General features: G+C 40.7%; 1 protein-coding gene across 1 annotated transcript in view; it reads left to right on the top strand.

Moving 5' to 3' along the window:
• Positions 1–18,451: 18,451 nt before the first annotated feature.
• VWF (von Willebrand factor) overlaps positions 18,452–26,495 on the top strand; it is a 145,479-nt gene continuing 137,435 nt past the window's right edge. The window contains exons 1-7 of the mRNA XM_040595803.1: positions 18,452–18,542; positions 19,793–20,119; positions 20,618–20,770; positions 22,316–22,370; positions 22,940–23,098; positions 24,807–24,909; positions 24,996–25,204. Coding sequence (XP_040451737.1) covers positions 20,741–20,770; positions 22,316–22,370; positions 22,940–23,098; positions 24,807–24,909; positions 24,996–25,204 — 556 coding nt within the window. The 5' untranslated portion in view covers positions 18,452–18,542; positions 19,793–20,119; positions 20,618–20,740. The remainder of the gene's footprint in view (positions 18,543–19,792; positions 20,120–20,617; positions 20,771–22,315; positions 22,371–22,939; positions 23,099–24,806; positions 24,910–24,995; positions 25,205–26,495) is intronic.

Genomic DNA, 26,495 nt, shown 5'->3' with positions numbered 1-26,495 from the left:
GCTGAACATGCCTTCCCTTTTCCATAAGATACCGTTAGGGGCTAGGGAATGTCCTCTCATCAAAGTCAAGAGGTGCTGGGGAAAGTCACGGAGCACTATTTTTCTTGTCTTACAACTATTCTCCTCATTTCATCCTATGAATCACACAGCCTTGAACTGATGGGCGCACATTTTTCCAGCTGCTCCACAAATTAACATCAATTAAATGATGATTGATCAAACCCTCCTGAGGAAATCTGGGCTGGCACGTGCCCCGTGGTGTCACGCAGAAAGGCTGGTTTACATAGGAAGGCTACGTTTTTGAAGACTAAGGTATGTTTTCAAAGCCATGGTGGTGTATTTCTTTCCATCCCAACTTCAGCTCATGTTACATTAAACTGAAAAGCTTTCTTTAAAGGCATAGCCGTTACTCTACTTACGTTGATGTAACTTGTGGAACTTTCTCGTAGGGGAGCAAAACCATAGGTCTTATGATGGCTTGCTTGATCAGCCCATAGGTGAATTTAACTTCGCTGGCTACTAACAATTGTAAGCTTCTCTTAGCCAGTACTATAGCCTACTTTGATGAAACCTCAGATGAAACCAGCAGATGAAACCAAGGATCAAGACAGAGCGTAACAGAAAATTAGCTCTTCCATACCTATCAAATCATTAAATAAGGATTGCATGTGGTCTTAGAAATGGGGCTTAGTATGTGTGTTTTTTGATATGCTGTATACTTCTCAAAGAGGCAGAGTTAGATTCTCTGTATTTTAAGTCTTCTTTATATAACATTTTCTGAAATTAATCTCCATCTGAGAAGTTAAAGGGCATGGTAAATAAGGATCATTGTTTTATCTTGATTTGTTTTGCACTGACATAATTAAAATCCTTTGGTTTTGATTTAAGATGATATCTTATTCAGCTCACTACTAAATTTGAATTTATATTTGTACTGTGTATAAACGTAACATAAGGTATTACTGCTCAAAATATGTGTTGGATCTATAGCTTTGGCTGATCCTTTTGAGATAGTAAGTAATACAAATTTTTCTCCTGTGTGAGGAACTCGTTGCCTTAGCTCAGGATAACAGGTGACTTCAGTTTTGCAGTTGATCAAGCAGCTTTGTGGCTTTCACGCTTTAAAGCACTCCTGGGTTTCTTTAGCATTAACCTTGTGGTGTGGAGGTGTGAGGGAATGAACAAGTTCATCTCCAAATCACTGTGATGGAGCCTGGATCTTAGAGTAAGCATTGAGTGTTGCTAAAAGAGTTGTAACCTCTTTTAGGAGTTTCAAGTTGAGTTCCCTAAAGCCAAACTGTATAAAGAAGATCTGGCTCTGGATAAGCCTCTTCAGAAGGCAATTGATTTTGACTCCAAACTGAAGAGAGAAAGTGTTAATAATCAGCATAATTAAGCTAGCGGGGAATTAAATGCTCTTCTGAAATCTTTTGAGATACCTGAAGGTGTGCTTTCTCAGGACTAGACTAAGTATTCTTGTTTTTTCAAAAGATTATAGCTGCTTAATAAAGCCTGTGAGGACTCCTTCTGGAGGAAGGAGGGGTAGTCTCTCCAGACTACATGGAGATCAGGGGACTGAAGTAAACCCAAACCTGGATGATATATAGCTAGGAAAAAAACCCAGAAGTACTAGACCTTTCAGAGCGTCTCAGAGGAAAAAGTAAAGTTATAAACGTTACCGACAAGTCTTCAAATGCTAGTAGGCAGAGGCAGACTGTGAGGTGTGTCTCAAAACTGGGACGTGAATCTCGTCTACTGATGGCCCCAAAACTTCAAGAAATGCCAAGCAATAAATCATCTTAATAGAATACTATGATCTTACTTTGTACTTGTGTAATTTGTACGGTTCCTTGCTAGCTGCACTGATATCAGAGTTTGATTTATAGTAAGTCAACTTGTTCCTGAAAGTTGCTAATAACCTATCGTGTATCTGAACCTGAACACAACTATACATGAAATAAAGCTCAGTTCTGCTTGTCTAGGTATGCTCTCTAATGTGATATAAAATCTGCCATGTCTAGTTAATATTAAGTGTGGATACAGATCTCACATAAACACTGCAGATTTGCATTTTTTTAAAATAATTTCATTTTTACCTTCCCTTACTTTCATACAAACTTGTTGCCAAGAAGCTAACTGATGGTTGGTATAACTCATCATGGAAATTTGAGAAAAAGGTTGTCTGGAATTGCTAACCAGTCAGCTGTATATAAAGCAAGAAAGGGTTGGTTTGTTTTTGGTTTTTTTTTCTCATTCTCACAGTCTAGTATTGACTTAATCTGTAATTCTCAGATGGTTCTCGGTGTCCTCAGCTCCCAGGGCTTTGTTCTCATGAAAAATGAGTCTCTGTATAAATGCTCAGCAGTGAGTCAGGTGTGTGGATATCTGTATCTAAGTCTCTAACTTGGAATTAAGTGCTTAACTGAAATTGCTAAGCTTGAAGATTTTGCCACATATCTTTATTCCAAAGCAATTTGCAGAAAATAATCAGAAAGCGGTGCTTGGTCTTCTTTAAAATTACCTTGGTGGCTTCAACAATCGTAGAAGATGCTAGACAGACAGCAACGGAGATTGCTTGCTGATCTGTCATGTGTGGCATGAACACTGGGATTACCAGGACTCAGCTTTGAACTGAAGAGACCACCTATGTACCACTATGTATGCTGCAGGATGGCACCCTTTAATCCTGCAGGAACGGCCTGGTGCTGTGCAGGACACCGCTGTGTCGCATGCCAGCAGCAGGCGCCTGGCCTGCAAGGACTGGGGGGGCTTGCAGAGGGCTGCCCCCCTCTCCCTTCCAGCTGTGTAATTTCCTTAGGAAAAACTTTTCTTGCTCCCGTTCTTGACTTAACCACCCATTGCATCCCTTAAATTCTCTCCTGTGCAGAGCTGCCAGAGAAGAATGGGCCAGCCCAGTAGCAGGTGGCTACCAGGTTATCTTGAGTTTTAAAAAAAATGTCCCCTGTGTTCATCCCAAGCTGTTAATGTTTAGGGCATAGGAACTATCACTCAGCCTGTAAGAGGCAGTGCTGCAGTAAATGTCCATCTGATTTTTGATCCATTTTGGTTTTTTAGTATTTTTTTTAAACCTACTTGTTGTGTACTTGCTTACCTTGAGCTCTTTTGCTTCCTCCAGACTCATGCTTCTCTTGCTCACCTCTGACCTGAGCACTGGGGTTTCCTGATCACTTTGCTCAGTTCTTTTCATGGGAAGGATGAGAGGCACAGCTTTTTTCCATGTGGCCTCACCACCCTCTCTGCTCTGACTTCTCATCAGGGCTGCTGGCGTGTCCCTTTTCTCTCCTTAAACCACTACTCTCCCTGCTTTGCACTCCTTTTTAGCTAAAACATGAACTTGGTATTTCCATAGCGAGGTTTCTTTAACTTTCTGGGTGGAGGAGGGAAATCTTTTGAAAAGAATACGGGAATACTTTGTGGAAAGGGCTGGGTTCATAATTCAGCATTATCCTGCAGCACACTAGGACAGTCAGCAAGTATGTGATACTGAAAATCTGCCAGATACCAGAGCTCTGAAGGACTGGAATATATTCTTCAGAAGGCTGAGAGCGCCAAGTACACAACTGTTCTTTTCTGATGGCAGAGGTAACAACCACGTGCAAGCTGGGTTTTCCATGGCTCAGCTGCCACTTGGTAGCAAAGCTGTTGGGGAAGTCCCACATCCCGTTTGAGTACCTGGATTAGAAATGCATATTTCAAAAAGTCTCTGCTGCTAATTCGAGGTCATTTTGGTGCCTAAATAGGAATGGACACTTGCATATATGTCATGTTTAAGTGCTTGATTCTACCTAGGCTTCACAGGACATGGGCTCAAGCCTAGGATTAGACAGTACAAATAGAAGGCTAAAAAAACCATAATGATATGATATTTGTGATGGATATTATTACTAGTTTATTTGCCATTTAATACATTCTGGTCCTTTAAAAGTCTGTGGCCACACATCTGAGAGGGGGCAACTCTTTGCCTTGCCTTGGCTGCTGTGACCTGGGTCAGTCAGGGGGACGGAGGTGGGACTGTGCTTCCCAAGGTGCTGCGGAGCCCAGGGAGGGACTTAAGAGGTCATGAATCTTAATATTGTTTTAGGTGTCCAGCTTGAGATACCAGGTCAGGAAACTGACAATACTGCAGTCCTCAGATGTGTCTGTGTGTACAGAATACATATTTTCACAAAAAGCCTTCTATGTGGACCCCCCTAGTTTCTCCAAGGAACCTGTGGAAATTTACAGCTGAACTGAGATTCCTGGTATTGCCGAGGTTACATGTTTTGCTGTTTAACTTCAGGAAGCCGCTCAATTTTGCAGATGATTTTATCATCTATTTAATAGATATGTGTAGTCTCCAAAGCATTTACAGCTATTTTTTTTTGTTTGTTTGTTTTGGTTTTTTTTGTTTGTTTGTTTGTTTTCTCTTTTCTTTCCTTTTTTATGTTGGATTGTCAAAAGGTGGAAAGTTTCTGTATACTCACTTCCATAGATCTGATGTCTGGTTTGGGATGAAGGGGAGGAGAGGAATGTCATTCTCTCTGCAGATGATTTACTTTTTGTGTCTGGGAATAAAGCCAATATTTTTTTCCCCCTATTATATTTCATTTCTATGGTTGAATCCAGAAGTGACAGCCGTCCCATTAGTGTGATTTGTGGTTCGTTTGTTTTCATTTCAAGGGCTTCTCAGCACAGACAGAAGCAGCTCAGTAGGTACTTTCCCGCTGGATGAAAATCCAGGTGTGTTCTTGTCATTTTGAGTCTTCATACTTAAAAGTGCATTAAAAAAAATAATTCCCAGAGACAAACAGTTTGAACTGTATTTGCGCAGTTAGAATAATGTAACTTGCCATCTTTCATCACAGTGATGCTAGTATCAGTGGTGAATCAGTACCAAAAATAAATCTAGGAAAATTAAATTTTAAAGTTTGAAGACATTTTTATTTTAGTACACTGGCATCTGATCATACCAGATATACAGCAAATATAGTTGTGCTTTAGAGCAACCCTACTCTGACACATCCTGAGCTGGAAAAGTTAGCATTGTATATGGGTAGAGGCTTTGCCCAAAATCGGTATTAATAAACTTTGGATTTAATCCTGCCCTTGCTGTATGTGGCCTCATGATATCGTAGGGCTTGTGCCTGTCAGAAAGGATGTTTTCCTGGCATCTGAAGGTCTGCCGAGATACTTACCACAGCAAGACTGGTTCTATGGCAGCAGAAGTTGCAGAAGAGTAATACAGGCTGAGGGGTAGGAAAGGCAAGGATGCAGGGAGGATAGTCATGGCATCTGACGGATGAAAGCCCTCAGAATGTAACTCCCTATGGAAACACAGTGTGTTTGCATTTTGGAAGATACACAACCTATTGTTCCTACTTGCCAGCCTCCTCATTATTCCCTCTGCTGGTGAGTACAGCTGGACCCAGCATTCTGGGGAGCTTGGGGCTGGACTTGCAGTGCTGCCTCCTGCCCCGTGCTCCTCTCTTACTGTGGTAGAAATGGTCTATTCTGGAGGCCAGAAATAATTGCTAGGCAGCCTGTATAACAGCAGCAATACAAGTTTAGATTTATTCCTGCCTCGCGTTGAGCAGGATGGATTTAAGACACCCACCTCCTCACAAAGCAGTCTTTAACTCTGCATTTCTCACTTCTCAGCAGTTTGCATTTATACTGCCTAACCTTGTGTTAGTCCCTGGTTTCTGGAGATTTCTTTAACCAGAGTTAGCCCTGGGAGCAAGTTATTGCTGCACATCTTTATCTTTCAATGAATAATTTTAAAAAGTACTTTCTTTTTTTTTTTCCTACAGATGTGCACATTATTTAAAAATTTTTTTCAGGATGCTCGTTTAACACTGGCTGAAGATTTTGGGGTCTCTGGTTCCTCTGGTGACTGTGTGGGGCACACACTGCCTTGGCTGCATGCTTGTTCTTTCCCTGTCTCTTAATCTCCTACTCTGCTAGTGCATCCTAATCTACTTCTCACCTAGTGCAACACCGTTTCTGCTGTTTTCCACATGAGACATCATAGGATGTGCATATTCATTAAAATGGTTGGAGGGAGCAATTAGCAGGGGACTGGCTGACCTGGTGCATAAGGTTGTGAAGGACTTCTAGAAAATAGGGTTGAGGACCAGCATGTTCTCACTGTCACACGGTAGCTAACAAATGCTGGCATCAGTTCGGACCCAAATATGCAAAATGACTTTTGTAAATAACTGGTGTGGGTCTGGTAGATCTGTATCTGAGGGGCTTTGAACTTAGACTGTGTGCTTAAAAGGCACAGTAAACTGTTAAGACAGTGGAAGTCAGCATGAATTTCTGGTGCTCAGAATCTCTAACCTTAGCTGAAATGATCTCAGCCCTCATTACAGAAGGGCGTGAAGCTGTCTTCCATGCCATTGCACTGTGTTTTTACCCCTTTCAGTGTACAAAGCTTTGTCTAGACTAGGATTTATGTCAGTTGTGTGATTAGCTCCTTGATTGCTGTAAACTCTAGCCTAGGTATGAATGTGTCTTTCATCACTTGCAAAGGCTTTACCTTCCCTCCATTCCATGGGATTAAACTCGACAAGTTCAGTGCATTTGGTAGAGCTCAGTTTTGATTTATATTTGTTGTTTTTTTTATACCACCCCACCCCCAGTGTGGTGCTGCTGCTATTTGTAATGCAGAGTGGTGGACCCCATCTCCATTTCGCTAAGTGCTGTACAAATTGCGAATAGGAACGAGGTGCAAGCTTCAGATAATTTACAGCGTAAGTAAAAGATGAAAAAAAAGTTACCTGTAGACAGGAGTAGCATAAAAAATAGTGAACAGTATTGGTCAGCATCCTTGGTCATGCCCTTGGCAGTTCCTACAGCCAAGCCGCCATCAAGGTCCTGTTCTGCTCCTTATGGGCATCTGATAAGATGGTGGTCTGTAGCAGATCAGCCTGCCATCACACTTTTTTACTGTGTTGGGATAAATTATGTGAGTAGTACATACATTCTTTTATGCCACTGTACTGCTCGGCAACAACCAGATAAATCCAGACTGCAAACTGTTTTGAGCATTATTCTGCCCAGAACGTCTTCATCAGATTTATCTTCCTGTGTGGCCAAGTGACATTTCTGGGTAAGGTCACAAGCCTTCTTTTGTCCCCACTGAGAGTCCTTCAAACAGCCTCCTTGTTCTCCTGCTGCATTACCCACTAAGCAAATTAATTGATGAGGAGAGGCAGTAACAGTACTGTTTGATGGGAGCTGTGGTTCCTGAGTTTTCAGTACAGCTGATCAGAGGTCTTCTACCATTGTCTTTGGAAAATCCTAGTTCATTGGAAGATACGTTATACCTGTGGCACCTTTGGTTTAGGTATCAATCTCTCCCCTTGGCCAATTCCCTTGTTTTTCAGCATACTGCTTGATTAGGCTGTTGTGGAGCAGGGAGATCTAAGGCATCTAGGAAGCCTCCCAAATTGGGATGAAAGCATTTTGGAAATGAAAAATCTTCTAAATGGCAAAAATGTTGTTTCCCAGTTACCTCAGACATCCCCAGATTGTGAATTTTTACAGGTCTAACAGTGCAGAAGCTCGAAGCCTGGAAATGCCTGTCCTTTCAATCAGGAGGCAGGACAGGAACTTTGCAAATCCCACATCAGATTATCCAGATGGAACATTAAAAAAAAAAGTCTATACATATAGAAATAGTTTTGGGAATAGTGAGAGTTAAATGCCCTACAGATCTGGAGCCTCTGCCCCTGCATCTTCTTCCCAGCTTCTCTCCCTCCCTCTCCCTTCTCTGACCTCCAGGTGTTGCCCCTCCTGCTGTCACCTAAGCCACCCTGCAGAGCATGGACTTCCCCCTCCCTCCTGTGTTCACTGCTACCATCAGGGAAAAGCATCGGCTGGTTTGTAGTTGAGGGAATGCTGGTAACTGCGGAGCGGGTGCTTGGTTTTTCCTTTGCTGGGGACAATATTTGACCCCTGCCGTGTGAGGCTGCTGATACTCATTAGACATGTAAGAACACAATTTGGTTAAAACTGGCCATAAATGTATATTAAAATAAGTATATAAATACAGTTTAAATAAGGCTGATAATCAGGCTTAAAATACATCCCTCTAGGAAATTTTGAATTTTCGTTTCCAGTGCTGTTAATCCCCAGCCATCAACTAGAGGCCAAGAGATTTGGAAGAGCCTGGTCCCATCATGAACTTCAGTTCAGTACCTTAGAACCACTGCTTCAGGACAGAGCCCTTCTGTAGTTTAATTGTAACAAAGAGCTTTGTACCAATCATAGAATGGTTTGGGTTGGAAAAAACCCTAAAGATTGCCTGGTCCCAAGCCCCATCCAACCTGGCCTTGAACACTCCCAGGGATGGGGCATCTACAGCTCCTCTGGGCAACCTGTGCCAGTGCCTCGCCACCTGCACAGTAAAGAATTTCTTCCTAATATTTAGTGTAAATCTACCCTCTTTCGGTTTAAAACCATCACTACTTGTCCTGTCGCTATATGCTAAATATATATTTATTTATATGAATATATATACTAAAAAGCCTGTCCACAACAGGGGAGCACTATGAACATGGTGTACAGGTTGCTTTCTGTTGCTTAACAAATGTGGCAGCTGGCTGTTTTTCATCTTAAGTCTCCAGAGGGACTTTAGGTGAGTTTTAGCCCATGTTTGTAATTTTGCAGTTACTGGTGCTAGTCTTATTCTTGCTAGTGCTAGTTATTGGAAAATCAGGTTTCAGTGCTTTTCAGCTTTTCTTTGAGGAATGCTTACATTGTTCGTCTTCTCTGAACAGGCCTTTTTGCTCTGAGTTGAGTTACAAATATTAGACTATGACGCTAGAAATAACTAAAAGTACTGTTAAAATATTTAAAGCTTAATTTACTTGTAAAGCTAGTAAATCCCGAACTATGTGAAGGTCTGCTCAATGATCTGTAAAAAAAGCATAACTACCCTGCGCAAGCATTCGTGCTGTGGTCTTCCGACTGGTGCTTCAGGTTTGGGCAGAGTGTTTTGTCCTGGGTTTGTACATCACTTAACATAATGGGACACTGGTCTGTCAGTGGTCTTGTAGATGCTCCTAGGGGGTCTATAATGGAAGTCTTTATGAATAAAACACCTGCTGTGGGACGTGTTTCCACTTCTAGTTATGTGTAATTGGCTCAATGCTTTTGAGTCTGGAAGCAAATCCGTGTGTGCTTATAAGAACTAAGTTTCATATTGTCTTTTAATAAATGAGATGTAGCTGTGCTCCTGATTTAAAATGCAGTGGTTTAGATAATTTAAAGGTACCCTTTTTTTTGTTCACCCAAAGAAATGTGTATACTATGTCTTATAATAGTCGAAACCGTTTTCAAATCTACTAACAGAGAAGTTCTGCCTTTTTGCCACTATCCTGTATAGAGTAATTGATGGTTCTACACATTAAAGCAGCAATTAATTTATTTGGCTTGTGGTGTTAATTAAAATACTGAATGTTTACTGCTTATAAATGAGGAAAAAACCTCCCTGGTATCAGTTTTGGCACTTCTGCCATCGCTGTAATTGCTATAAAATTATTTTTGTGCAATTAGCAGTGGCACCTGTTACGATACCTACTGCACATCTCTGCTTTCCTGCCCTCCCCAGGGTCTGAGAGCGATGACGTGACCTGGGTTGTGTTTCTCATAACCGGGGGAAGAAGGAGAAAAAATAGAGAGTAATACATAGAAGGTTGAATGTATGTAAAAGAATGGATGTCACAGCATGCTAATTAGTCTCTATTAAAGTAAAACGGCTGAAGTTGAGTTAACTTTTGGAAACCTTTGGCGTTCCTTTTGTGATTGAAAATTGAGGGAAGAAGATATGATGCCCTGTGTGGAAAGGTGAAATGGGAAAGTGTGAGAAAGACACTGCAAGCGTTGTGGTAATCAACCTGAACACTGAGACTGAGAGGTGGATGTTGTCTTCTCTCAGCCCACTAGGTGCAAATTAAACTTGACTTTTGCCCATTTCCTATATGCTGTAAAACCTGCCCTAACCTTCCTGATATCTCTATATATCCATGCTTGATCTCACCTTCTGGAAAGCTTGTCAGGCTGCTGGGGTCAATACCTCACTTTTATATGTACGTTAGGACCTGAGTATTTCCAGAACTGTTCCCACACATGTCTTCGAAACCAGCAAGGAGGGTGCTGAGCCTGTGCTGTGAATAGGGAAAACTAAACAGAAGAAGGGTGTGAACCAAAGTAAAAAGCAAATAAACAAAAAATTACAGATGTATCTGTGCTTACATAAATCCTCAGGCACTGTTTCTCTAAATACCGTGCATTTTTCTGCTAATCAAGGGAAGGAAAAAAGAATATATTCTTATTAATTTTGTTTGATACAGAAAGTAAGCATAATTTTTAACTGTTTCATGTTTTCAGACCAATTTATGGCTAGTATTATGTCAAGCAATCAAAAATGGATAAGCAAGATGCAGTCTTTGTTGTTCTTGTTGTAAAGATAAAATCATTGGAAAAGGGCTTGCAAAATAGTGAGCCCAAGGTAGCTCTCAACTTTGAGGCTGTTTAAAAACTAAACTTTTATTAGAATGTAATTTTTGCACAATTTTGTCGCAGTCAAATGGAAAAAATTAGACTGCTTGACCCATGTCTTTTTGTTAAAACAAAGTGCTCAGGTTAAATTTGGAGGGTATTTTTAGTTTTTAATGTTTAATGCAGTTTAGATAAATCCCCTAATTTTGCCAAATACAGGGATTGAGAGCTCTTTTGAATATCTCAGCTGTGGTTTTCATCTTGAAGTAAATCTCTAACCTTCGTGTTTCTGAAGAAAATCCTGTAAATGCTAATCTTGGATGTTAGAAAAAAATCAGCAAGGCGTATGAGAAAGAACTAAGTATTTTTGCAGAATTTCATAGTTCTTGTATTTTTTTGATTTTTGGATATGTCCTGTATCCTAGTAGGAGAAGAAAAAACAGAAGCTAGAGGGAAATTTGACAATCTGAGATTGTAGTGGTGTGGGTTTTTTTTCATCCCCTGTGCTTATGTTAGATGACTGCAGGAAAAAAAGGGTGGTGGTGGGGAATGCGCATAAAACAGATTTGTTGATCACATAATGGTGCCAGTTGTTCCCAGGGAGCAGTGAATGTTTCTGCGACTTAATTGTCCTCCACAATGAGTAACATGCTCTGTCTTGTACTAGGGTAAATCAGTGTCTCAGAAAGAGAAACACGTGACTTCGTCTTAACTATCTGCTTGTTCTTAGAGTTGTTTCTTGCTTGGCATTATAAAAAAGAGCTAAGTAGAAGTCACATCCATGCACAGCCTTTCTCTTTCAAAAGTGATTTAAAAAAAAAAAAAAGGAATAAGCATTTCAGGTAAAATCCTGGCTTTACTTAGTGCAGTGAGTGTAATGAACTTTCATGGACCAAGACTTCCATTTTGGGACTACTTTTCCTGGTGGAGACCTTCAGAAACTCCCTCTTCTTCAATGGGAACTGGCATCTCTGTGCAGTTTGGTTTAATTCATAACACCCTTGCTCATCTTTTGCAAATGTTTTGTGGCGGAAGTTTCCTGACACTAGGAAGGGTATAGCAGCATTTAGTCAGAGAAATCTCCTGTTTGTAGCCCATATTCAGAAGAGAATCTAAGTCAATGGGCCTGAAAGCATGTATAAATATTTTATGAAGTGAAGGCTAATATGAATATAGGCATTGAATCTCTGGTAGAGATATGAAAGTTGAAGTCCCAGCAAAATTGAAATAAATGGAAAAAAAAAGTTTTAATGGATAAGGTGCCCGGTATTTCTGGTCACCTGTACTTTGACAGCACTAATATAAGCTGGTTTTATGTCAAAATAACTTGTACTGAATATGAAGAGTTTTCATTAGGAAATTATGATGTGATTTTTTTTTCTTTCATTAGGAAATTATAAAGTGAATATTTTTTTTGTTGTTCATTACTTACAAGGGCAGCTAACAGCTAGCATTCTCTTGCTAAATGTCATTGTAAATGCAAGTCAGATATTTTAAACCAATAAGGCCAAATAATTTATGTTATTTATAAATTATAGGAAGGAGTTGGATAGATTAGTAGTTACGTTATGCTGCTTTAGGTTTTTGTGCATTTTGGTGGTTTTATGAAAACCAGATCATGTCTAACAAACCGTATAAATCTTTGATGAAATCACAACTTCGGCAGATAGTATTAATACAACGTATTTAGGCACCTTTAAGATTTGCGATAACATCACTTGGGTGACTAGAAAACCTGGAATCATGCAAAAAACCCAAACAAACCCAACAACAGAGTGCTCATCTCATCACACGTGGTTGTGTGTGGCCAAATGATAGTCACCCTCGTGAGAAGGTTTGTTTCTGGTAGAGATGGAAGCTGTCAGGACTCTGCCTTATGCTATCTAACGTGGTGAGCTGGTCGAAGATGCTGGTGAGGGGAGGGAGGCACACAGGCCAGAAGGGCAATGCTGTATTCGTAGGGCTAGCAGCAGTTAGGGTTAAACTTGGCTTTAGTTCTGGTCTCTGGAGACAGAGATGAGCCATGAAAACCATTTAAAATGGGGAGAATTGTGCTTTAGGGAGAAAATCTGGGAGCTCAGCTGATTTAACTTACTAAGTGGATGGTGGGGAACTGGCTTGAACTGTCTGTTCAGGCAGGTACATGGAGAAAACATGAGAACAGATGTTTCTTAAGCTTTCATATAATCCACTGTCTGAAGACTGCATCTGGGCTAGCTGAGACCCAGGTTAGAGCATGTATTTTAACATGGTGTGGCATTAATTGTTGGAAGAGTTTACTAACAGTTGTATTGGGTTGAAACGTTAAACGAACCCTGGTGGTATTCTAGTTTGAACAATAATTAATTTAGGACAATCCTACAGGGGTCAGCCTTGAACACAGAAGCTTCAGCTGGCTCTGGATGCTGTCTCAGTTGGGCAGTGGGAAGGAAGGTGTTTAACAGTTGCGACCCGGGATGGAAACTTGTGCTCTTGCAGGAAGTCTGTCATTAGTAAACACCATCATTAGTAAACCTTCTCGGACCTTAGACCAGCCCTGTGTCTGGCAGAAGATGTCATTTGATTTATCCTTGCTTACACACTCGTGATGCAAATACAGAATGTGTTGTTTCTATCTTAGTACAGAAGGGGACAGGGATGAAACTGCTTCTCAAACTGTGCAGCAGCAGCACAGCATCTTTGCTCCATTCTGTAATGGCAAGTCCTCAGTCTGCAAAAATAACCACTTACACTATTTAAATCTCATCTGGCGAACCATGGCTTTTGTTTCTAATTTCATAACTGCTGAAATAAGTGGATTTATACTGACAGGCAACTGGTTTTTAGAAACAAAAGCATGACACAAGATCGGTGATTCAAAATAGACATTTTCTGTAAGAATAACAAATCAAGATATTAGTTGTAAGAACACACACGTGAGAAAGGTGGCTTTCCTTTATTTATTTTTTTCTCTCCATCTGTCTACCCACCCTAAGAGGGTCCTGTCTTTTGGCCATACCTGTTTGCTTCTGCTCCTTTCTCAGTACACTAATGTTTTCCTGTCAGAGCAGATGTAATCGGTGGATATGTGCAAGTGGGTGCGTACATCAATGTGTATTTGTACATGCATGCATTCATGGTCCTTAATCACTTTGGGGTTGATTATTATTAATTTAGACTTTGATTCCACCCCTTCCTGCCTGAGTGGAGAGCATAGTGGTGGGGTTATTTTGTCTGATGTCCACTCAGAGCTACATTTCTGTTGACCTCCTCCTGCCTTTGCTCCAGGATCATCAATCAAGGGTGACTTTTTTTTTCTTTTTAAACTCTAAATCTTAGAAGCTTTCCAAACCCTAGATATTGCAGTTAAATGACCAACTGAGGATATTTTCCATATGACATTTGGAGATCTTGGTGTGTATCTAAGGGTGACTTTGGCTAATTTAGTAATGAATTACTCTACTGCATATATGATGTTGTAAGGTGAATTTTTACTGCAACTGTTCCACAGTCCCAGACCTAGAAGTGTTAGCTAGTCATAGTCTTCATGGTTTCATTTAAAGGCATTTTAGCAGCAAGGCATTTGGACAAATTTAATCCCAGAGGGAGGGATTAACGGCTTTCAAAGCATGTTTTTTGAAAACTGGCATGATGACAGAATTCAGACTCTCTTTTTCTCTTATTATCTTAATGGAAAAATTCCCTCACCTTGTATGGTTGTTTTGTTGTTTTGTTTTTTTCTTCAGCAGCCTAATGGTGATATTGTGGTGATTGTCTGGTTAGCGTCTGATGTCAGTGCTGATGTTAAGGTATGATGAGGATGCCGAAATGTTTTTTTATCTGGAACAGGCTAGGTGAATAGAAAGCATCCCGCAGGGTAACTGTGGACTTTGTAAAATGAATAGCATATAGGCATTGAGTACGCTGCTTAGAAGATCTTATGCCTGTAAGTACACTGCATAGAACTATAAAGGTAGAGTTTTGACTAGTTGGGGGGGAAAAAAAAAAAAGGGAATATGAAAACCAGAATTCCAAGATGGGGGAGTGGGATATTGTTGAATTTGCTTTGGCTGACTCCCTGTATGTAGGGAATTTCAACCCAGGGATGGAAGTTTACGACATTAACAAGCAGAAAAACAAAAAAAAGAAAAAAAAAAAGAAAAAGCAAAAAAAAAAAGCAAAAAAAGAAAAAGCAGTGAGCAACTGCTTCGAGACTCTTACAGGAGGGGACTGAAAACAAGCAATCCCCTCCCAGGCTGTGTGGTTCTGCCGTAGCAGTGTCCCCTTCTTGGGAATGCTGAGACTTGTGTTAGTGTCTAGTCAGGTATCACCCTGAGGATATACACCTAACTTACATAAGGGATAAATTGTCCATAAACCATGAGAAAAATAATCTCTCCCCTACCCTTTCATTCATTTCCTAGTAACGCTTTGTAATGTAATGCAAATTTATGAGGCTTTTGGCTCTTCAGCTAGCACAGACTAGAGTAGTGCCACTGACTTCAGCAGAGCAGTACCAGTTGGCATCAGCTGAAGATATCGTCCTTCAGCTATAGTATTGTTATTCCTTAGAGAGACTATAGGGCAATTGTACGGGAGGGGGAATATTTTGCTTTGGCACTGTGCTGCAGGTCGCTGGGCTTACAGCATGTACCTTGGCTCGTAAGCCCCCGTGGCAGGCTGCTACGTGGCAGGCTTGTAGTCTGGTGGCCTGGCAGCTATGCTGAAGTGCTGCGTACAGGGTAGCACCAAAGAGCCTCGTCTCACTTGCTACAGCCCAAGGTCCTTTAAGCTTGGATGACTCAAAAGATAACCCCAGGGAAGGCTGTGAAACTGGAAATCTTGTGAACTTGCTATTAGGGAAGGAGTTCAGCTGGTAGTAAGAAGGATTGTCTTTAATAACGCCCTTCTCTGGTGGGTTGCATAGTTAGTAGGGAGAATGCCCCAGTGTTCGTTTTGCCCTGTGAACTTCCCAGCGTGTGGAAAGATGTCTGGAGGCTGAGGGGTTGCACATACAAAATGTCAGTGGTTGGTGCGTCCCATCCTCTCTATGAAGTGTCTTTTTTTAAACTGTCTATCACTTACTGTGCCAGAAGGAACTGAGCACTGATGACCCCAAAAATGCACCAAAGTCCCTGCAATTCATATGGGTCTAGAGCCAATGGCACTGTTTTGTTTTCCAAATAGGCTGTTGGGGCATTTCAGAGAAATGTATTCTGCTACTACTTGCTGAAATGTATTTTACAATTCCGTGTGCAACAAATACAGTCCTGTTCAGGCAGCTGCCATGGGGGGAGATCGTGGCTCTGGCTTTCTTGTTGCGATGCAGGTTAGCCATCCGTCTTGCCTTGCTGAGGAGTCCCTCAGTATGACAGACGAACAGCAGAGGGGTGATGTGCCGTTCCAAGAGCGAGCAGGCACTGCTCAGGGACACGGGGCAGCCTTCTGGGCAGCCCTGATGAGTATCCTTTACTTCTGGCACTGTACTGTGCTGCTAGTGCACGTCTAGTTTGCTGTTTTGGCCATTACAGCTGTCTGCATGTCGTCCTTCCTCTTGAATATCTGTAACTGGCCTTATTTTCCTTACCCTTACTTATGCCCTTAAAATGTGTCAGTGAAAATTGTGTAAAATAAACCTCATTTAAGGACTTTCTGCATGGGGAATGTCAATGTTCGATTTCAGTACTAGCATACTTTGTTCATCTACCTTGGCTTTTTCCTCAAAGGAGTACAGTAGCTTAAATATTCCAAAGAAAGGGTTTGAATACAGGGTTATGTGGACTTTGCCAGCTGATATTCTTAGATTTGTGGGGTTTTCTGAGGTATTTTTGTACCTTTTTTTTTTTTTTTTTCCCCTCTTTTTTTTCCTTGGGCATGGTGAAGGTAGGAGGGGATGTAGAAGTAACTTTGCTAAGACTGTGTCCTGTGCTTCTTCTGGCCTGCTGCTCTGGGCTTTCAGGAACTGTCACGGGATGCTCTTATTTTCAGAACTATTTGCAATTATTCTTATTTTAGCTTATTTGTTGTTATGCTGAGTTTCACTGTTGTGTCGCTAATGGAAAAGTTAATATGAACCTCAGTTGTGAAAAACGACTGAGGCATCCTTTCCAACAGACTGGGATAAAGAGTGCTGTCTTGGGTTTATTTGGACCAAAAAGTAGGATTCTGGTGGCAAATACCTGTTGCTTAGGGAAGAGCTGTAAGAAATGAAGTGTAACATTAAAGGATGGGATTTCCTGTTTCCAACACTCAACAGGGTAAAGACTTTCTAAGCCACAAGCTCTATCTGATTCATCATTTGATCCCCATGGTTTGAGGCATACATGTGATGGGCCAGTCCTTCATTTATGTGACTCCTTTTTGACACAGTGACCTGTGTTGAGGCCTTCCAGTTATGTGCTTTAAAGGCAGCTCCTTGAGAATTCTCCTAGCCTTTACACTGGCAGAAATGGTGAATTTTTATTTCCTATTTCCCTTCTCTGTGTCACTTATGATATGGTAGATGCTCTTCATGCTTTCCTTCTCTGATTTTTTTCCAAGATTGGAAGTTTCCTCCCCTGACAGAGAAGTTGCTTCCTGCCTCTAATCAAATCATCATTTTACCTTTTCTTTATCTGTTCTTAAGAATTTCACTGTTTTGGGGGGAGACTGGCCAAAAGCACAGCCAATATTGAAGATTAAAGTGTATTTTGTATTTATGGTGGCACAATGATGTTTTGGTGTGTGTGTGTATTGTTTTTTTCCTTACCCATTTCCTGTAATTCTTCCACTTTTTAAACCACTTCTGAGCAATGAAGCAGCATGGTTTCCTTCCCCACGAGTCTCTGCCTAAGAACTTTCTGCTGATTCATGAGGCATGGTTTCTGATTCAACATTTCCTACATTTCTAAACATGCCAGCCTTCATGGGATTTTTGTGTGCCATCTGAGGATGTGGTATTTGGAATTTCAGTTTACTCAAGATGCTAAGAACACTTTTTAGACCTCAGAAAAGCAATCAATACCTTTGCCTGTGGAAATTAAGTGATGCTTATGGAAACAAACTTTGTCCAGAATAGAGTACTTCAGCATGCTTACAGCAGGGCCAGAATCAGGCTGAAGCCTTCATATTGGCTCTATTAAGATCTATGCGTTGACATGCTAGATTGGCTTGTTTCCCTCTTAAAAAATAATTTTAGAGAAATCTTAGTTACTGAACCTTGTTGGTATAATTTCCTTAAGAAAGATTAATTTCTCTTTGAAAGATGCAAGCATCTGCTGTAATAGTTGTGAAGTGACATCCTGTGTTGCTTCCATAGCCTAATCTAATTTTCCAGTTCCTAGGCACGGAATCAAAATTCAGTATTGCCAGGCTTTAGTTTCCCAGTTTCTCTACATCAAGGTATTTTGGCTATTTTTTGTTATTCAGGCCTGTATGTTTCATCACTGTTCCTACAGTCAGCATTGCGGGTTTCATCACACAAGCACTTTGCAGAAGTATTTGCGTGACAAATTCTATGATAAATGTGACATGCTATCTAGTGCTTCAGTACATGTTATTCTATAACTTAGGAAACATAGGACTTGTTGCATGTGAGGTACTATTTGAACAAAGCAATGAAAAGCGATATGGATAATTTTCCTCAGAAGTCCTTCCTAATCTGTTCCAGAAACTGGCTCTAGGGGGCTTTCCAGCAATACTGCATACTCCTTTATATATTTCCTCCTATGTCTCAGATGTATTATCTGTAAAATTACATGTCAGATCTACCCCAGCATCACTAAGCTTTGTATTGGAACAATGTGCAAGAGCTGATATAATGCGCTCTTTAATTACCATTTCCTTTTTTGGGGGAGAAAACAGAGCCACGAGGGAAACAGGAATTTGTTCTTTGGGTGTGTATCTCAATTAATTTTTTCTATGTCCCCAAGGTCCCTAAGACACTTAGGAGGTGTCATGATGCCTGGCTAATCTGAACCATCTATTAAATGTTGGCAATGTGAGTGCTGTCCGGTGCAGACCAAGGCTCTGATCACGCAGACAAGCGCTTGTGGACTTCAGAGGCTCAGCCCAAGGTCAGTAACCTGCCCGCCCGAGCCCGCTGCTCTCTGAAGCACCTTTCGATGGGCTCAGACTTCTGTGCAGTTTTCACCCCCTCGCTGGTACTCCAGATAAAGGTTGTCAGGGTGTGAAGGCAGCGGTGCAAAAGCTAATAAAGGAAGACTTCGACCATCCATCACAGTTACAGACTAAACAATCCTGTATTGTTGAAGAACTGGCCCTGTTTTATAATGACAATAAAGAAACCACTGCGGAACAAACCCAGCAATGTTTCTATGTTTAAGGAATATTTTAAGGGACCTTCACTCTATCTTCTGCATGTGCCAGATGAAAAAGCATGAATCAAAGCTACCTGTTAGATTTAGATTTGCAAGAGGGTTACCAAATGAAGTGACTTATTTGGGGCTCATGCACTGAAAGGATTAAAACTGAGAAGACAAAAGACCATCGTGATAGGTGATCTTATTTCCCATATCATGAATAGTGCTGGGTTTCCCATAATGAAAGGTTTTGAGAACATCTCTCTGATCACTAATGCCCAGGCACTCAGAGTTATGAAGGACCTGCTGAGAGCTGGCAGCTGGATCCAAGAGGAGAGAACGATTCCCAGCCAATGCTATTCCTCTCTCTTCGTGTGAAACCAGCACAGAAGTGAGACTAAGAGAAAAACAAGAGGCATTTTGCCTGTTGTCTCTGTTGCCCCGTTTCTGCTTATTGTTCACCTGTAACTTCAGCCTTGAAGGCAGTTTCACGTGAAAGACTTTTTTTCCTTCCTCCGTGGGGTCAGGTCAGGTTTAGACTGGATAAACCCCTGGCCTGCAGATTTCAGCAGCATCAGAACCTCCATTGCTGTGAACATGAGTGGGGCAAACCTTACTGCTGCTGGCGAAAAGGCAGGAGCATCTGGCTGAGATCGTGATGGAAAGCATTTGTTTTAAAATCTTGTTCTCTGGTTTTTCATGTGGAAAGAAACAGTTTGATCTGTGTTTCTTTCTGTCAGTCAGTAGCTGTAGCGCAGCCTTTTAGCATTTTAACACGCAGGTGTCATGCAAAGTTCATACAAGACAAAGTAAGTATGGCTAACGATTTATTTGTAACTCCTCAACCTGGGTGGACACCTAAATTGTTTCAAGAAGAATCCATTGCCTTTGTGCAAGCATCAACCTAGTCATCTGTAGAAATCTTAAGGAAGTTCCCTGCAGTAAGAAATCATGCTATTACAATGTAGGGTTGTTATAATTTTTTTTTCTTTTTTGTTTTCTAGGAACAGTGTGCATGGATTTCTAGGAACAGTGCTCATTCTCAGGATTGCTTATGCCCAAGACAGACGCCTGCTGGGGACTCTCAGGAGACATATTTTTGTTGTTTTGCATTGTTTTTCTTCATTTAAAGGAAGGACCTCATTCTGTGAACTCGTGGCAAAATATGAATTACGGGGAGAAGTGTTGGCTCCTGACCCCTTTGTTATTACTAGCTATTGAAAATATGAAGCATGGAACACTGAAAATAAAGTCAGATGTCATCTGCTCTGCATTTTTTTTCCCAGTGCTGTACATACGCCCATAAAGCTTGTGCCCACCTCTGGAAACAAGTAGGTACATGATTAACTTGTTACCACGTGTTGTTCCAGAGGGTACCTCTATAAACATTTGCAAATGCAAGGACCAAATGTGTTGATCTTATAGACTGTGACAGAGTTCAAATGTGTTTGTACCTGGGGAACTAAATCAGGTCATTACTAGCTCTGAATTTTTTTCTTCTTTGTCCTTTAAAGCACTTGTTCACAGGAAAAAAATACTACATGGCTCTGTGGTCTTTGAGGTATGGAGCATCCTACTATTCCTCTTTAACAATAGTCTTTCAAATAAATATGCTGCCTATTGGCTCAGCCAGTGAGATTTGTCACACATACACATGCAAAATATATTTCAAAGACTTATCTGTCATGTAAGTTTTTAAACCCATTTCCCCTCATTGTAACTTTCTGGCAATTAAGGGTACTGATTTACACGATAGCAATTTAATCTATTGTCTTGAGAATCAGACGGATGTGACGTTCGGTTTTTATCTTTCCTTTTAAATGAACAAGAGTTCCTGGCTTGTACAAAAACAAGACATTTCGGACCAAAGCCATTCCAGTCCTGTCTTCTGAAGGGATGCAGAAACAATGGTGGTATAGGCTATAGGTGGCAACTGGAGGAGCTTCGTGTTCATGTGCAAGAGGAATCTCGCACAGAAGAAGGTACATTCATTTCTAATTAAGCCAGTGATAAAATTATAGAGGGTTAAACACTGGCAGCTCTTATTTGATTGTATTCTGATTTGTTAGCGGCACCTGCTCTATTAGAACTGGAGGAAACCAAGCCTGTGGCTTAGAATAGACTGGGAGGTGGAAGGAGGCTGAAGAGAAAGGTTTTTTACCCTGTCTTTTTACTTTGCCTGCTTTTTAAAACTGAAGGATTAACAAAGAAAAGCAGTATCTGGTTCAGTCACAATAACACAGTGCATGCACTAAAAATACACTAGCGAGTGTGTAATCTGAGAATAATGCCTATTGTTTTCTTTACCATTACTTTGTAGCTGCATTCCCATGCAGTTGCCGCTTCTTAGCTGTCTTGCAGCAGTGACAGCCTTATGTGAGATTGGCATTTGCAGCATTTTATATTAGACTGAGTTTTATGATAGATCTTTCTTTTCCCATCTTCTGTAAATAAGGCAAGTTCAGCATTTATTTACATGGCTGTGAATTGGACCTACATCATTGACATCGATAAGAAGTGTGTGTCTGGACACTGAAATCAGAATTTATCTTTGCAAAATGTATTCTATTCTCTAATTGGAGGGTTATTTTAGGGAAAGCTGTCTGGTCTCCTGGCATTAATATATTAAGTATGGTATATTTAAGCCTCTCTACTTGTTTATATGATCACTGAAATTAACTCACTTAGATGGAGCTCCCTATAGTTTTCATCCATTAACTACTAATGTCTTTTATCACAGAATGCATCTGTAGCTCACCATCTGCATGACACTTATATCCTATAATTAGTTTTAAATGCCTGGCAATACAGGAGGTGGATTATAGATGCATAGAGAACAAAGGCTGATATTTTGGTTGTAGAAAGCAAGAGGCAACGTTAAAACTGATTTTGATGAATGGAAGGTTTCACCCTGGCGCTCTAATCTCTGCACAATTTCCTTCCTTTACTTTTTGCCCCTATTCTCAAGCATATTATTAGCCTGAAGTCAGTGGATTATAAGCATGTGGTTATAATGGTCTGCCGTCCAGACCTGCTGGATGTTCTTTCTATATGTTCTTTCCTTTCGTGGATGTTTGGACAGGATGCAAATCCTGTGCAGCAGAGGTGATTTCTACTGGAGCCAAGTTGGCTGATCCAGTCCAGTGTGCTTCTTCATGTCAAGTTGCCTGATAAATAGTAATTTGTACTGAAGGGCTTTGTGTGTGCAAGGTATTAAATCGGGTAAACCAGATATATGTGTGTATGTTGGGTTGCATTTCCTGTAGAGGTAGCCCACATTTCCCTGCAGTGGTTAGTGAAAATAGGAACAAAGAATAATTATTCTCCTAGATTACCTATTTAAAGAAGTGTGGGTGGGTAACTGAATTACTGTGTAAGTCTGCATGCATTCTGGCTTTTTCTGATATGTTGTAGAACCTCAAAAATGACTTTATAAAGAAAGGCTAGAAAATGGTGAGTTGTGAAACAAACTAAATTCCCCAAACTAAGAATACTGTAATCTCTCTCTGTTTCTTGATTTTTGACAGATGCTCCTCTTGGAAGTGCTGCTAACAAACCTACTGCTGGCCACTGTAATATCAGGTAGGAAAGCAGGATTGTTTTCTGATGTCTGGGAATTATGTTTTGTTTTCAGTTTCTTCTGTGAGGCTCCCCCACTACCTCTGTTTTGCCCATCTAATCCTGCAATCCTGGCTCAGGCAATATTCTCATCATGCTGGAGACGTCGATAAAGTTACTCCTTTTGGCTCCTTACCTTGCCGCAAGCACTGTGTTGAGTCATAAAGACTCCCTGAAGTCAGTGATGTTTGGCGGCACAAACTATGGGGCTTTGCTACTGCCTTATTGATTTTAATGGGATTGCAGGCAGGCACGAATGAATGAATGCATAGCATTCCTCGAAGGATCAGGACTGAAATTAGCCATTCAAGGTTTGGGCCAGTAGGGTTAAAGCAAAAAAAACCATTTCACTAAAGCATATAACAAAAAAAATCTGTACTTGATCCTATGGCCAGGCATACAATCTGCCTAGAAGCTACCAGCTAAATGTCCAGGACATGCAGTGATCAATGGTGATAAATTCCAGCAGATAAATTCCTTATCTACAAAATGATTGATTTACATTGCAAATTATGTTGTGTTTTGATATCCAGGATCACGAGGTTCTTTGCTTCAGGAGTCACCTGTTTCCCGTTGCAGCCTTTTTGGGAATGATCACATTAAAACTTTTGATGGTTCTTTCTACAATTTTGCTGGAGACTGCAGTTACCTCCTTGCTGGTGACTGTCACAAGCACTCCTTCACACTCTTGGGTAAGTCTGAGCAAGAAACCAAGAACTGCAAATGCAAAATGTTGTAGGGATGTATTGCCACCAGGTTCCATCACTGAGAAGAAAAGACAAATAGCTGCCCTTTTTCAGATAGGATGGACCACTACATAAAAGGTGTTGTGGTTTTTTTTTTGGTTTTTTTTGGTTTTTTTTTTTTTTTTAATTAAAAGTAGGATTACTTCTAAAGAAATTGTGTCATTTTGGTTTCTGTTATCCCGTGGTAATATAGCTCACACATAACTAAACTGCCAAGAAACAGAGATTTTCTTACTGGCTCTTCTAAAGAGGGAAAGTGAGACCTTTTCTTTTTTTATTTTGAGTTTGCTAGGGGAATATGGCTGTTAAAGCTGAGTACGGGAATAGAACTAATTTTACCTGTAGGCTAAATCCCCCTGGTAAGAAAAATCCCATCCTGAAGGACAAAAGGCCTTTGAATTAGCCATGAGCCAGTGTTATTCTTGGGATGGGCAAGAGCTGATATGAGAACCAAAACTGTATGCTACTTGGTAGATATTCTTATATTCATGATTAACTGTTCTTTATTAGTCATAGTTCAAGATGACTTTTTACTGACTACAAGTAAATTGAAGTAAACTGATCCTGTCACTCTGAAAAGGAACGATGTGCTCATTTAAGTGATTTCCTTGTTCAACTTGAACAACTTGGTACAAATTTTTGTGTGTGTAGAATAATCCACCAGCATATGTGAAGTACAAATTGATTGTAGTATTTTATGTGACCAATTAAATCTTAAAAAAATCCATCAAAACAACCCATGAGCAGACAATTTATGTTTATATTTGGCACATAAGCATTGCATAATCTATTTTTGATTTCTATCTTAGTATACGTGTGTGGGTTTGTTTGGGTTTTGGATACCTGGCTGTGAAGTGCAGCCTGTGTTGCTGAGTAAAGCATCTAGGTCTGGGTAGAGCTGGCTACCCCAGAGCAGGAGACCCAGAATGGGCAGCACGTTGCACAAGGAGCTGTGGTAAAGTCAAAGCTGGACAACAGGCAAAAGCAGAGAAAGGATGGTGTCTGAACTGCCCACCCTCTTCTCTCTCAGATCCTAAGGAAGTTGTCTCCATCTCTATGTGCTGCCCCTCTTGAAAAACTCAGAGTGAGTTGCCACCCCACAGCTGGATAGCCAATATGGGCATCCACCCCTTAAAGACCAGTTGAGACAGTTAAAGGGCTTATCAAGAACCAAGACAGCCAGGCTTAGCGCTTCCAGCAGTTCAATGGATTCAACCCCCTTCTCTTACCACTGAGCTATGGGTTGTTCTTAGGAGGAAACATCCTGGCTTTGTCTGGGACAGAGTTAATTTTCTTCTTTGTAGCTGGTGCAGTGCCATGTTTTGGATTTGGTGTAAGAAGGAAGGGAAAGAGCAAGGCAGATCGTTGGGCACATCTCCTGTGGAAACCAGTGTGCATGGTAGGATGGAGACTTCACTGGCAGTTAACAGGGAGAACGTGAGTCCACAGCCAGTGCCAGGTCACGCATCTGCCAGTGGTTGATACCAGCCTTCATCCTGGGACTGTCTGTCCATTTTGTATTAAACAACAAAGGGATGAAATAAATGGATGGCTCTTGAAAATGTTAGATGATATGCTCCTAATCCTGCAGTGTGTACTTAAAAGTTGTCCTCCTGAGTCCCAGAACTAACAATATTTGTTTATGTCTCTTCAGGTGACTACCAAGATGGCAAGAAAATTGGTTTCTCTGTGTATCTTGGAGAATATTTCAATCTTCGCTTCTCTTTAGATGGAGGTGTGATGCAGGAAGACAAAAGGTACCTGTGGGAAAAAGTATTCCAGCAGAAAAAACCCAATGGTTTTTGTGTGTCATATTCTGAGAAATTCCTATTTTTCTTCACAGGGTTTCCATACCTTTTGCCTCCAGTGGGATATTTATAGAGAAGGAGGCAGGTTATTATAAAATATCCAGTGATGAGCATGGCTTTGTGGTGAAGATTGATATCAGTGGGAATATTCAGATACTCCTTCAAGAAAAGCACTATAATAAGACCTGTGGGTTGTGTGGCAACTTTAATAAATTTGCTGAAGATGACTTCAGAACTCAGGAAGGTAAGACTATGACTAACTTTATTTTAATGTACTGTACACTTTTCCTGATGGTTAATTCAACAAAGATTTTGCTGATCCAGCAAAACGTTTCTGCAAAACCTGTCAGGTACCTCATCTTGATATGCTGAAATGTTTCCTGACTAAGTTCTTTCATCTTCGTTTGTCCTGAAAGGAAATTGCTGTCACATCTCATTCCTGAGCAAAGCTCAGAAGTCTGAATTTTAACACTTTTAGAAGCCTTGAATCTTGAAATACAGAGATAAAGCTATGGGCTAAACAATGTACAATATAGCGTGTGGAGAGAACGACTAGGAGAAGACCTGGCAAAAAAGACGTGAGGAATACTTGTTGATTCAACTTCTAATTTTTCATGAGTTATGCAAGTGAGAGCAAGAATAGATAGTGTTGCAATAGCAGAATATTAAATCCTAGGGCTTGCTACTGGCAGGTTTGTACTTGGATTTTGCACGGGATGCTGTTCTATAAAGTGGTCACCTTTGAATGACACTTCCCTGTCTGTATGGACTGTTGGATTGGAGGTGCACTTCCATGACAGCAATTCCTAATGACAGGGAGTGACAAGACTGCTTTTGCAGCTCTATACGCTTTTACACAAAGCCTGCCAGTATGGGTAAAGACTAAGAGCTTTGGCAAAGTCCTGAATGTGACTTTGAAGGACTGATCTTGTTTGTGGTGTTTCAAGAGTGTCTTTTATTTCTTAGCACTTACCTGAAAAGGAAAGGTTTAGAGTAAAGTTAGCTAATATGTTAATATGTTAAATTGATAATGTAAAGTATGTATTAAAAATGAATTATACAGAAAATAGAAAGGGAGACAAAGCAACTTGGAGAAAAGGCTGGCAGTGCTCCAGAGATGGGTCTTACTGACACTTGGGATATATAAAGCATAGCTTCAAAGTACAAGAAAAAAACTGATTGCATACTATGTTAAAATGATGGACCAGTCCTTCAGCAACGTAAATAATAAAAAACAAACTCAGCTCACACACTTACTTGGGAGGGCTTGGATAGCTTGATATCTGCACGTGTTGAGATCTGAAGTTTACGTCTTTTCCTTGAGAGGGTAAGTAGGAGTGAGGCTGTTATGAAAAGCAGGAGCAGAAAAGGATTGTATTGCCTTGAACCGTTCAAATGTGGGCGATTCTCTCCTGCTGCTCAAGTTTCAATGTGTTTCATGCTGTATTTATTTAGCACGCCAGAGACTGTATCCTCCCTCTTAAAAAAAGCAGTGCTTTCACAACCACAGATTTCCCAATGTAATGAAGTACATG

This window comes from Falco naumanni, chromosome 5 (genome assembly GCF_017639655.2).
Source record: "Falco naumanni isolate bFalNau1 chromosome 5, bFalNau1.pat, whole genome shotgun sequence".
NCBI lineage: Eukaryota > Metazoa > Chordata > Aves > Falconiformes > Falconidae > Falco > Falco naumanni.
The sequence above is the reverse complement of the archived record's forward strand: the minus strand, read 5'-3'. Positions and strand labels throughout refer to the sequence as shown.